Raw genomic sequence first — 13063 nt, 5'->3', positions numbered from 1 at the left:
ATGGCACCTGACAACAACAACAACAAGTACATACAGAGGAGTACAAAGTCATTACCTATTGTGTTCAATGTATTAAATGTGGGAAAGAAAACAGTAGAATCATTCCATCTGTGGTTCAGTGGTTAAAGTTTCACCATTCATGCAAGAGACCCAATTTCTGTTCTGAATAATGCATCTTTTGCAGGCCCCAACTGTCGCTCAGTGGAAGATTTCATGTTACTATGATGCTGAGAAGTTTTCCAAAGAGCTGAAGAGAACTTTTCAAAGGTCAGCTCGAGAACAAAGTCAAGTATTATGATGCAAAGATCTGGAGATAAAAAATCAAAAGAGAAGAACACACTCCGCATTTCTCAAGCTGAAAGAACTGATTCAAGGATACCTAACAACAACAACATAATTAGACAAATGGCCTAGAATTTTTTTTAACACCATATAGTAACTAGTATATCTGGTTAAGATATATGTTGTTGTTATTAAGTGTTATCGGGTTGGTTCCAACCCTTAGTGATCCTGTATAGGGCTACTGTGTAAGGTCTATAATACATTTCAATTTGCCTTTTCCCCCCTAGAACACTATGAAGGAAGGCATCATGATCTACTTACAAAAATGATTCAAATGTCCACTGAACAATTGATTTGGGGGTGACACAAGACTGGGCAACATTTTGTTTCATTGTGTGTGGGGTTGGGTACTGATTTAAATGCATCAAAATTATAAAAGATAAGGCTGTAAAAAAGGAAGATTGAACTTGAAATAAACATGTAACTATTGTTACATACCACTGAAATCATTCCTATTGAAAGTATTCATCTTGGTGTACACATGATAACCATTAGTTCCAAAGTTTCCATGATGGAACAACCAGATGCCCTGCAATTTTATCATTGTCAATAATGGTGATACACTAAAGGTAAAATGAAATATTACTTAATTTGAATAAGTTTGTTAAGATTTTCCACAGACATTTACAAATCAGAAAAAAGCCTTATTCAAACCATGAATTGTGATTTGGGGTTCAATAAAAATGGTTACAGAAGTCATGCAGTTATTCTAGCAATGTTTGGAACACTTTCTGGCAACTGCTTCTAGAATCTGCTTATGAGTCACACAAGGAAATCACTGTCATTACTTTATCTCCCTGTGAGATATGTTCCTACAGCTGAGTGTAAAAGCATCTCAGCATCCCATTTCCTTCACATACGTTTTTCAGACTGATTTCTGTGTATAGTGCTTCCAGATTAGACTAACAAATTAAAATGCTAAAAAGAACATGACTCCCATTCTTAGCGGTTTCAGTACAAAAAAATAATGAAAACGCTGTATTTTGTGGATAGTTCTAAGGTGAAGTATAATATTAAATGCAATGGAAGTTTTGTTTTGTTTTCCTCCTTTAGGGATTTAAAATGCCTTCATCATTTCCATATATAATTACCTTACATATCAATCCATTTAACCATAAGTATTAATGAGTGCTTAGTGCTAAGGTAGGAGAGCTACTAGCTTAGTGGGTTACATGCTGGGTTGCTAACTGCAAAGCTAACAGTTTGACTCCATCAGTCTCTCTACAGGAGGAAGGCAAGGCTTTCTGTTCCCTTAAAGATTTACTGCCTCACAAACCCTATACAGAGTTCCTATGAGTTGGAACCCACTCAACAACACACAACAAAAATAGTGCTGAGACAAGTGCTGCCAAATAGTTGTTCTAATTTCAGATGGAACAAATAGATGAACTAGAAATTAAATTACTAGTTTGAGTTCACATGACATTGATAATCCCAGTAGAGAAAGCTGCCAACTCTCTTAATCCTAGCTCAGTGATCATTCATGAATAATTTTGTTTTCCCTTCTCTCTTTTCCCAAACATGCACACACCACTCTGTAGTTGTTTTCTAAAATATTTAAAATCATGACAGTTGATGTGCTTTTTGTTTATTTGTTTTGTCCATATTGTATCTACATGAGGATGTTCAGGGGAAGGGGAAGGGAGGGTGAAATCATAGCATGTTGGATTCACCCATTTGAAAGCTTAAAAAGTCTTTCCTACCTGTAAAATGAGAGAATTCAGTGTTTTGAATAGCAAATAACTGGCTAAGAGAGAAAATGAAAAAGACCAGACTCTAAAAATGTACATTTGCATTCCACTTGCTTTAGCAAGCAGGCATGCTGAAATCTCACATGCTTAGATTTTGATTTTCTAGCTGAATGAGTTATTATGAATCACTGAGGAACATTAGAGTTGTTCTTAAGTGCTGCCATGTCCATTCTGAATCATAACAATCTGTGTAGGGTTTCAAAGAACTGACTGGTGGGTTTGAATCACCTATTTATGGTTAGCAGTCCAGTACTTATCCTACTAGAGAAAAGGGCAATTCTATGATATCATTCTAATGAAAAAGCCCCCAAATAATCCTGGAGATAGAATGGGCAGAACTACAAAACTTTCTTCCAAGATGCCACAGACACTTTTTCAGACCTCCAACAATCTATAATTGTCCTTGCTGTTGTTGTCTTTGGGAGTAAATAATCGTAAAGGAGTATTACCAGCTGAATTCATTTCCCCTATGTACAGGTATAATGCCACTTGCTTTAAATGTATGCTATCAATTTATCCTCATAATAATCTTCTGAGGTAGATTATTATCAATGAAGAAACAAGCTCAGAGAGTTTAAGCAACATTGCCATGAATACATTACAAAACAGTCTTAAAACTAAAGATATAAACTATGTTATTCTGATTCCAAAGCTCATGTGATTGACTATTCCACTTTAGAAACTGAAATTTCCACAAGGCTTTCCATTTTAAAATAACATTTTACTAAACTGGAGAACCAGAAATATGTAAATGAGACTGGATTGAATACAATCCCTAGATGTTTATATTTATATACCGTTTCCTTCCATTTGTTCTTCATACTAGCTCAGTAAGAAACTTGAGTGGACAAATGAAGATTCTTGCTAGATTCCTTGTTCATTCCTTAATTAAATAATTATTTTTATTATATTATCCTACACTATGTGTGCACTGACAATACAGTGATAAACCAAACATACCTGGTCACCATTTTCATGGAGCTTATCATAAAGTGAGCAAAATAAACAGCAAGTAAATAAACATTTGCATGAATATTTAATTAGAAATCCTGATGAAATCTATGCAACCAAGGTTCAATATGAGAAAATAATAAAGGGCCTTAGTGCAGTTCAGAGAGTACTCTCTGGAGAATTTATTTTTAATATCCAATCTGAGGAATCTGGTCCCATTGATATGGATCCCACAAAGACAGGTGGAAAGAGGAAGAAAGGCCATTCTGTTGTCAACAAAGTGGTGACCAGAGAGTACATCATCAACATTCACAAGCACATCCATGGAGTAGTAGGCTTCAAGAAGAGTGTTTCTCAAGCACTCAATGATATTAAGAAATTTGCCATGAATTGGTTGGGAACTCCAGAAGTGCATATTGATGCCAAAGCTGTCTGGGCCAAAGGAAACAGGAATGTCCCATATTATATCCATGTGCAGTTGTCTGGAAAACATAATGAGGATGAAGATTCATTAAACAAACTCTATACAATGGTGACCTATGTGTCTTTCATCACTTTCAGAAACCTACAGACAGCTACTGTAGATGAAAACTAACTGTTGCTTATCAAATAAATTTATAAATCTGCACACACACACGCACACACAAAGTATGCAACCTGAAGAAAAAGTAGAATCAATTTCTTGAAGAATAAAAAGACCAGTCCAGGAAAAAGGAGCAATTTATATAAGCACTGATCCTTGGTGTGGAACTGAAAGATAAGCTGAATACAACTGCAAAGTCAGTAGTTCAAACTTACCAGCTGATCTCAGAAACCCTACTCTGGGTATCTATGAGTCAGAACTGACTCAATGGCACACAACAAAAACAACATCATATACGTTCTTACTTGGGAAGGAATTTGTCGTCTCCAAAGAACTAAAAGAACTAGAGGGCAAGAAAAACAAGAATTTCATACATGGCTAGAGTTATAGTGAAACATCCTCCAGCCAATGGCACTATGGAGATAAGGGAAATTGAATGTCTTTTGAGTCAAGTTTGAAAATCAGCACATAATCAATAGAAGTTAAATAATATTCAGGAACTGAAAGAAAGATAGTGATTCACAGAATTGCAAACCTTGACAGCAACTTGACTGAAATTATTAGCACTTTGAAAGGAAGCATATCAGGATTGTTGAGCAGCCAAAAAATATACACAGAAGTGTTGATTGATAAGTTGGATGTTGTTAAAATTAAAAATTTTGTTTTGCAAAACACATTGCTAAGAAAATGAAAAGAGAACTCACAGAGTGGTTGAAACGTTTGCAAACCACATTTAAAAAATGCTTAAACAAAAATGAAACAAATATCCCAATGACAAAATAGGCAGAAAACCTAAAGAGAAACTTTATCAAGAAAGATGTTGTTGTTAGGTGTTGTGGCGTCAATTTCAACTCATAATAACCCCATGTGATAAAATAGAACTGCCCCCAAAAATCTCTAGACTGTAATCTTTATGCATAGGTTCTAATGTGGTGCTGTAGGATAAACTCTGGATTGTTAACCACAAGGTCGGTGGCTCAAATCCACCAGCCACTCCTTGGAAACCCAATACAGGGTCACTATAAGTTAGTATCAACTAGACAATACATAGCAACACAACACAATGCAACAATCTTAATGAGAGCAGATCATCAGGTCTTTCTCCCATGGAGTTGTTTGGTGAGTTCAAAGCAAGATATTTTTGGCTAGCAGCCAAAAGTTGAAACCCAGCTGCATATACAAATGCACATCTGTATATGCAGCTGGGGTAAGAAAATTGAGTGGAAAACTGGAGACTCCTGCTAAGACAGCAGAGCTCCTTAAAGAAGATATACAAATGTCAAATAAACGTATGAAAATCTATTTAATCTTATATGTCAGTATTGTTGAGTGCTTTTGAGCCAGTTCCTACTTATAGCCATCCTGTACAAGGTTTCTGAGGAATGGTTAGTAGGTTTGAATTGCTATCCTCTTAGTTAGCAGTCCAGTGCTTATCCTACAGTGCTACTCCAGAACTCCTCATATGTTGATTGTTTTTGTTGTTAAATGCTGTCAAATTGGTTCCAACTCATCACGAACCTATAAAGGATTTCTACAGAGCAACTGGTAGGTTTGAACAACCAACCTTGTGTTTAGCAGTTCAGTGCTTATCTTACAACACCACACCAAGGAGTTGCAAATCCAAACACAGTAAACATGTTCCCAGTGCCATCAAATAATTTCTGAGTCATAATCACTCATATGTAGACTTTCTGAGGCTATAAATCTTTATGGGAACAGAAAGCATCCCTTCTCTCTTGTTCAGGGGATGGTGGCTTCAAAAGGTCTACTTTGTGGTTAACAGCGCAACACATTACCTATTGCCTCACTATGCACCAGGGCTCCTTATCTATTAGAATGGCTAATATCCAAAACACTGACAACACCAAATGGTATGAAGGAAGGATGTGAAATAAATAGTAAACATCATTTAAGGAATGAAAAATTTGGTAACCACTTTGGAAGATAATCTGGCAGTGGATGGTTATAGATACATTCTTTCAGTAATACATTTGTCTCATTATGGTGCCTTCAAATAACAGGATATTTATTGCTGTCAAGTAAAGTCAGTTTTGACATCAGTTATAATATCAAATTTTTAAAAAACCTCAACTGGACATCTTTTCAAATTATTTAAGCCTTGCAACAAGTTTAAGGAATCCTGTGCCATAGAAAACAACCATTTTTAAGATGGAGCAAGCATTTTAAGGAAAGTCGTGAAGACCACAAAGATTAATTCAAGGCGGAAAGGTCAGCTTAAACTATGGTGACTGTTTTGGGGGATACTCCAAAGGGGTAAACTTGATAGATTTTTCTCAAGGGAAAAAGGATAACCACTGGGACTTATTGTGAAGAAGTTTTAAGAAAATTGAAAACTGCATTGGTGAGAAAAAGGCCAGGAAAGTTGCACCAAGGGGTCTTTTTCCATCACAACAACGCACCTGCTCATACTCCGAGGGTAGCAAGGGCTGTCCTATATGAATTTTGTTGGGAAACCTTACCCCATCTATCTTACAGCCCTGATTTTACCACTTCAGACTTCTTTTTATGCCACAAAATTTAAAAAATATCGAAAAGGAATACAATAGGACTCCCTGGGGTATGCCAAAACTGTAGTTTTGCAAATTGAAGGATGTATAATTCTTCATGGAAGAGATCTTGTTGTTGTTGTTGTTAAGTGCCATTGAGTGGGTTCCAACCCATAGTGACCCTGTATAAAGTTTCTAAGGAGCAGCTGGTGACCCTGTGGTTCAACTGACTTTGCATTCTAGCACATTAACCCACAGAGATATTGAAACATTACATTCAGAAGTGTATAGATCTAGATGAAGGATATGTTAATACCAACTTCACATCTTGATACATTTAAATAAAGAGTTATATGATCTAACAGCAATATTTTTTATTTACCCTTACATTTTTTTTATTACATAAAGCATGCCTATTAAGAAAGAATGAAATAATGAGAAAAACTGAGTACAGTCCCTCATACTAATACTATTTTGTAATACCACCACTCATCTGTCAACTGGTCATACTGAGGTGGCCTGTGTGTTGCTATGATGCTGTGTGCTATTCCACTGGTATTTTAAATACCAGCCATGTCATCCATGGTGGACAGGTTTCAGCAGAGCTTCCAGACTAAGACAGGCTAGGAAGAAGGAGAGGCGGGCCACTTATGAATCATTAGCCACTTTTGAATAGCACTGGGACATTGTCTTATACAGTGCTAAGAGATGAGATCCTCAGGTTGGAAGGCACACAAAATATGACTGTGGAAGAGCTACCTCCTTAAAGTACAGTTGACCTTAATGATGTGGATTCAGTAAAGCTTTTGGTACCTTCATTTTCAAATGGGGTACGACTCAAAATGAGAAAAACCAGCTTCAAACATCTATCAGTAATCAGGACATGGAATGTAGAATATAAATCTAGGAAAATTGGAGGTCATCAAAACTGAAATGGAATGCATAAAGATAAATATCCTAGTCATTGTTATTGCTGAGGTTAAATGCCTTCGAGTCAGTATGGAATCATAGTGACCATAATCCTGTGTAGGGTTTCCAAAGTGTGGCTGGTGGGTTTGAACTGTCTACCTTGTTGTTAGAAGTCCAGAATATACCCTACACCAGAACCCCATACGCATATTAAATGATATTGTTGTAGGATTCGCACTGAAAATCATATGTTTTAGTATCCTGAGAATGACAAATTGAAGAAGAATGGCATCACATTCATTGTCAAAAAGAACATTGTGAACTATATCTTGTAGTACAATGCTGTCTGTGATAGTACAATATTCATACTCATACAAGGAAGACCAGTTAATAGCACTATTATTCAAGTTTATGCGCCAACCACTAAAGCCAATCATGAAGAAATTGAAGAATTCTACCAACTTCTTCCAATTTTCCCAGATTCATACTTTGTACATTCCATGTTCCGATTTTCAATGGATGTTTACCGCTGTTTCTCTTCATTTTGAGTTGTGCCCCATCAGCAAATGAAGGTTCTGAAGGCTTTTCTCCCACGAGCTTAACTACATTCACGTCATCATGGTCAACTCTACATTTACTCTTCCCCAGTCGCATTTTGAATGCCTTACAACCTGAGTGCCTTTCTACCTGGGGAACATTGGAAGTTTTAAAAAATGAAATGGAACACATAAACATTGATATCTTAGAGGTTCAAGCCGGATACAGAAGAGGTCACCGAACGAGAGATGTCATTGCTGATGTCCGATGGATCTTGGCTGAAAACAGAGAATATCAAAAAGTTGTTTACCTGTGATTTATTGGCTACGCAAAGGCTTTCGATTGTGTGGATCATGACAAGCTATGGACAACATTGGGAAGTATGAGTATTCCAGAACACTTAATTGTACTCATGAGGAATCTGTACCTGGACCAAGAAGCAGTTGTTCGAACACAACATGGGAACACTGAATGTTTTAAAATTAAGACAGGTGTGCGACAAGCTAGTATTCTTTCACCATGCTTATTCAACCTGTATGCTGAGCAAATCATCCAATAAGCTGGGTTTTACGAAGAAAAAGGTGGCATCAGGATTGGAGGAAGACTCATTAACAACCTGCGATATGCAGATGATACAATCTTGCGTGCTGAAAGTGAAGAGAACTTAAAACATTTACTGATGAAGATCAAAGAACACAGCCTTCGGTATGGATTACATCTCAATGTCAAGAAATCAAAAATCCTCACCACTGGACCAATAAACATCATTCTTATCAACGGAGAAAAGATCGAAGTTGTCAAGGACTTCATTCTTCTTGGATCAACTACCAACACTCAGGGAAACAGCAGTCAAGAGATCAGATGACGTATTGCATTGGGCAAATCTGCTGCACGGGAAGTTTTTAAACTGTTGAAGAGCAAAGATGTCAGCTTGAGGACTAACGTGTGCCTGACCCAAGCCATGGTGTTTTCAATAGCTTTATATGGATGAGAAAGCTGGACAGTGAATAAGGAAGACTGTAGAAGAATTGATGCCTTTGAATTGTGATGTTGGAAGAGAATACTAAAAGTGCCATGGGCTGCCAAAAGAACCAATAGATCTGTTTTGGAAGAAGTGCAGCCAGAGTGCTCCTTAGAGGCCAAGATGGCCAAACTTCATCTCTCATACTCTCTCAGGAGGGAATAGTCGCTGAAAAAGGATATCATGTTTGGTAAGATGGAGGTTCAGTGAAAAAGAGGAAGATCCCCAATGAGATTGGCCAGGTGGCAGCATCGATGGACTAAAGTTTGGCAAAGTAGTGAGGTTGGCCCAGTATTGCACATTGTTTCGTTCTGCTGTGCATAAGGTCGCTATGAGTCGGTGCCAACTCGATGGCACCTAACAACAGCAACAACAACCAACTTCTTCAGTTTGTAATTGATCAAACTTGTAATCAAGATAAATTAATAATTACTGATGATGGGACTTAGATAGTTGGAAACAGAGGAAGGATTTGTGTAGTTGGTTAAATGTAGTCTTGGTGATAGAAATGATGCTGGAGATCACATGCTAGAATTTTGCAAGACCAACTACTTATTCATTGCAAATACCTTTTTTAAACAACATAAAAAATGATTATCCACATTAACATCATGAGATGGAATACTCATAAATAAAATTGACTATATCTGTGAAAAGAGATGGTGGAAAAGCTCTATATTATCAGCCAAACAAGACCAGAGGCTGACTATGCAACAGACTATCAATTGTTCTTATACAAGTTCAGGCTGAATTTGAAGAAAATTAATACAAGTTCTTCCCAGGGTCTTCCTTTGTGTCTATACTTTTTTGCTGACCTCTGTTTATGGTATATTGGCTTGCCCTTCACTAATGTAAATGCATGTCTCTAGCTAATGATTTAACACACTTTCCCCTCCTGTCCCTAGTTACCCTCATTTTTTTCCCTTCTTTTTTGTGTATAAACCTTTTATTGACTTTTATAGTAATGGTCTCACACAATAGTTGAATTTTATGATTGACTTATTTCACTCAGCATAATTATTTCAAGGTATTATGAGGTGTTTCACGGTATCTCCATTAATATTTAATGCTACATGGTATTTTATTGTGCATATGCTGTATCCATTCCTCTGTTGATGGGCATTTTGATTGTTTCCATTTTTTTGCTAGTATAAATAGTACTACCGGACTCCCTTTTTAACCACACTTCTTTCTTCAGTCATGTTGCTATAGCTAAGTGTTGCCATACAGGAGATAGTATAGTAGGAAAGGATGTATGCATTATACTTAGGCTTCTTAGGTTTAAGTGACAAAATAATAGTTTTTATCAGACTTTTTTATATCTGTTTTTCTATATAAATTCTTCTCATATTTGAAAAATATCATTCACACATGTGATGGACACACAGGAGGTAATCAAAGCTTTTTAATGCACTCTCCTGGGGGGGGAGGGAAGCACTCATATTTTGTAATCTGCCAGTGGCTAACATTAATATGGTAGTTCATACAGGCTGTGGCATAGAAAATTGTAGCCTTTGGATTCTGGGTAATTTTTCATTAGTATCAACAAAGACATCTTGAACACTGCCTATATGCCAGATATTGTTCCAGGCCCTCAAGTTCATGGAACTGACATTTCTGTTGGGGAGACAGAATAAAATATATAATCAGTAAATATATGTGATACTAGGAAATTAACACAAGATAAGGGGCTAGTTAATTAAACAGCAGTGCTATTTTATATAGACATCGTGTCTAGTGAATTAACATTTTTCCACATTCAGAGAGTACAGCTTGCACATCAGAGTGCAAGTTCCAATGGTGTTACCTTAAAGTGAATATTCTATTTTAATTTACTTCTAATTGTAAATTTTTTGGAAACTTTAAGTAATATTAGTAACAAATTTGGGACATATAGCATAACTGATTACAGTATTCTAGGTCCCAAATATCTGACTCTAAACCACTAGTAATCTTCAGTGTTTCATAGGCATTCCCAGATTCCTACCTTATCTTTTTCCAAAATACCACCCATTGCCATTTTGATTTTTGAAAGAATTCACTTTATTCTTGGCACAATTATACTGCATAAAAGATTAACAAGAGATCAAGAGATAATCAGTTCTTTTCAAGCTCAGGTTACCAGTTATGACTACTTCCTGTGATTCTCATAAGTTGGAATCTTTATGTGTTCAATGTAATAATATTCTGAAATTTATCATTGATGTTTCACACATGCACATACATATACACAAACACAATTTATCATCATCACCATCATAATTATTATCAGCAATAGCAAAATATTAGCCTGAAGTAAAAACACAAATATTTTCAAAGTTCTTAAAGTCACATAACTTAATGACAAAGCTAGAAATAGAACCAGTAGTATCTCTATTTTGAAAGATCATGGTGAAGTTTAAAACAGAACTGTAGATACATTTAAGGACTAAGAAAGGAAAATGAAGAAAGTTAACTCTGGGAAGTTCCAGTACTTGTTATATTATTTTCAGTATGTAAAAATAAAATAATCAGTATGGAACAATAGAATTAGATGAGACTGTAAAATTCTGCTAGTCCAGGTATCACTTCACAAGTCGAAAAAGGTGTTATGTTCAACCTGACACTGATGCATCAAATCCTCAAATCCTCAGTCATATCTGACCCAACTAAAAACCCAGTCACTGTCTCTGTTTAACCAAGATGAAGTGTCACCATGGAAGTCACTCATAAGCTCTATAGAATCCAAATGACCATTTTCTTTCTAAACGGAGAAAAAAAAAGCACTAGCACAAGAAAATGAAATTAATTTGGCCTATTTTTCATTTCAGATATCCAAATCATTGCTCATAAAGGAGACTTTAATTTCCAGTGTAGGACAATTCTACCAAAACCACAACTGAAATCCATCCACTGAAGATGCCACGTTGAAAAAAGAGCTCTTCATAATCTTACCACCATTCAGCAGAATAATTTCTTACCACCTGCATTATCAGTTCCATTCTTTTTATTAGAGAATCTGTCACACACAGAAAAAAAAGAGTTCTATAAAATAGTTATGATCTTAATCTCCTGGGTGATTAAGAAAGGGATACAAATGGTTTTGTTTGCATTCAGAAATGCAGTCAGAGATTATAATGCTAAGCATCATTATAATTTTGACTTCTTATCCTCTTAAACAAATTTAAAATATTTCATTAAAACAACTACAGACTCAATATTATTTTTTCAACATCAATTTGTTCTTCCAAATACTGAACATGCTATAAAATAAGTAGTTTTTTTCTCCAATTACCAGTAAAATACATAGACGTCAAATAAAATTGTCTTCTAAAGCATGCAGTAATTTCCACACTCACTATTTAATATGTTTGAGTGTGCATGTGTGATGTGTATACTATACATATTTAAGGAGCCCTGATAATACAACAGATAAGCGCTGGTCTGCTAATTTGATGGATAGAGGTTCAGATCCACCCAGAGGCTTCACAGTGGAAACAACTTGCAGATTATCTCTTGTTAAGATTATAGCCTAAACCATCTTATGGAGCCATTGTGTTCAAGAGCACCTCAGAAAAACAGCATTATATATATGTATATATACACACTATTGAGTCCTGGCCACCACTCATCTGTCACTTTGTTGTACTGTAGTGGCTTGTGAGATTCTGTGACTCTGAAAGCTCTGCCACAGGTATTTTAAATACCAGCAGGGTCACCCATGGTGAACAGGTTTCAACTGAGCTTACAGACGAAGAGACTAGGAAAAAGGAGTGACAAACTACTTCTGAATTTTAGTCATTGAAAACCTTATGTATAGCAGAAAAAGCTGTCAGATATAGTGCTGGAAAATGAGCTCCTCAGGTTGGAAGGCACTCCAACCTATGATAGGAAAATATTCATGTGCATACAGGGAACACCAGTTAATACTGCTATTATCCAAATTTATACACCAAGCACTTGAACCAGTGAAGGTGATATGGAAGAATTTTATTAACTTTGTCAATCTGAAATTGATCAAACATGCAATCAAGATGCATGGACCATTACTGGTGATTGGAATGCAAAGGTTGGGAGCAAAGAGGAAGGATCAGTAGTTGGAAAATATGGTCTTACTGATAGAAATGATGCTGGAGAAAACATGATAGAATTCTGAAAAATCAATGATTTGTTCATTTCAAATTCATTCTTTAGGCAGCATAACAGATGACTATACACACGGACCCCACCAGATGGAATATATAGAAATCAAATTTACTACATCTGTGGAAAGAGGCACTGGAAGAGCTCCATATCATCAGTCAAAACAAGGTCAGGGGCCGACTGTACAAAAGACCATCAATTACTCATATGCAAATTCAAACTGAAGTTGAAGAAAATGAAAACAAGTCCTCGAGAGCCAAAATATAACCTTGAATATATCACACCTGAATTTAGGGATCATCTGAAGAACAGATTTGATACCTAAAACACTAAAAACCGA

General features: G+C 36.1%; 1 protein-coding gene across 1 annotated transcript; it reads left to right on the top strand.

Moving 5' to 3' along the window:
• The first annotated feature begins 3267 nt into the window (after positions 1-3267).
• On the top strand, positions 3268-3639 carry LOC102841173 (60S ribosomal protein L31-like). Its single transcript, XM_006873802.1, has one exon. It carries the CDS (start codon positions 3268-3270, stop codon positions 3637-3639), a length of 372 nt encoding a protein of 123 aa, XP_006873864.1.
• Positions 3640-13063: the final 9424 nt, after the last annotated feature.

Source organism: Chrysochloris asiatica, unplaced genomic scaffold (genome assembly GCF_000296735.1).
Source record: "Chrysochloris asiatica unplaced genomic scaffold, ChrAsi1.0 scaffold00255, whole genome shotgun sequence".
Lineage (NCBI taxonomy): Eukaryota > Metazoa > Chordata > Mammalia > Afrosoricida > Chrysochloridae > Chrysochloris > Chrysochloris asiatica.
The sequence above is the reverse complement of the archived record's forward strand: the minus strand, read 5'-3'. Positions and strand labels throughout refer to the sequence as shown.

What these genes read in the sequence shown, in the direction of transcription:
- LOC102841173 (XM_006873802.1), top strand. Translation starts at nt 3,268, where the DNA reads ATGGATCCCACAAAGACAGGTGGAAAGAGGAAGAAAGGCCATTCTGTT.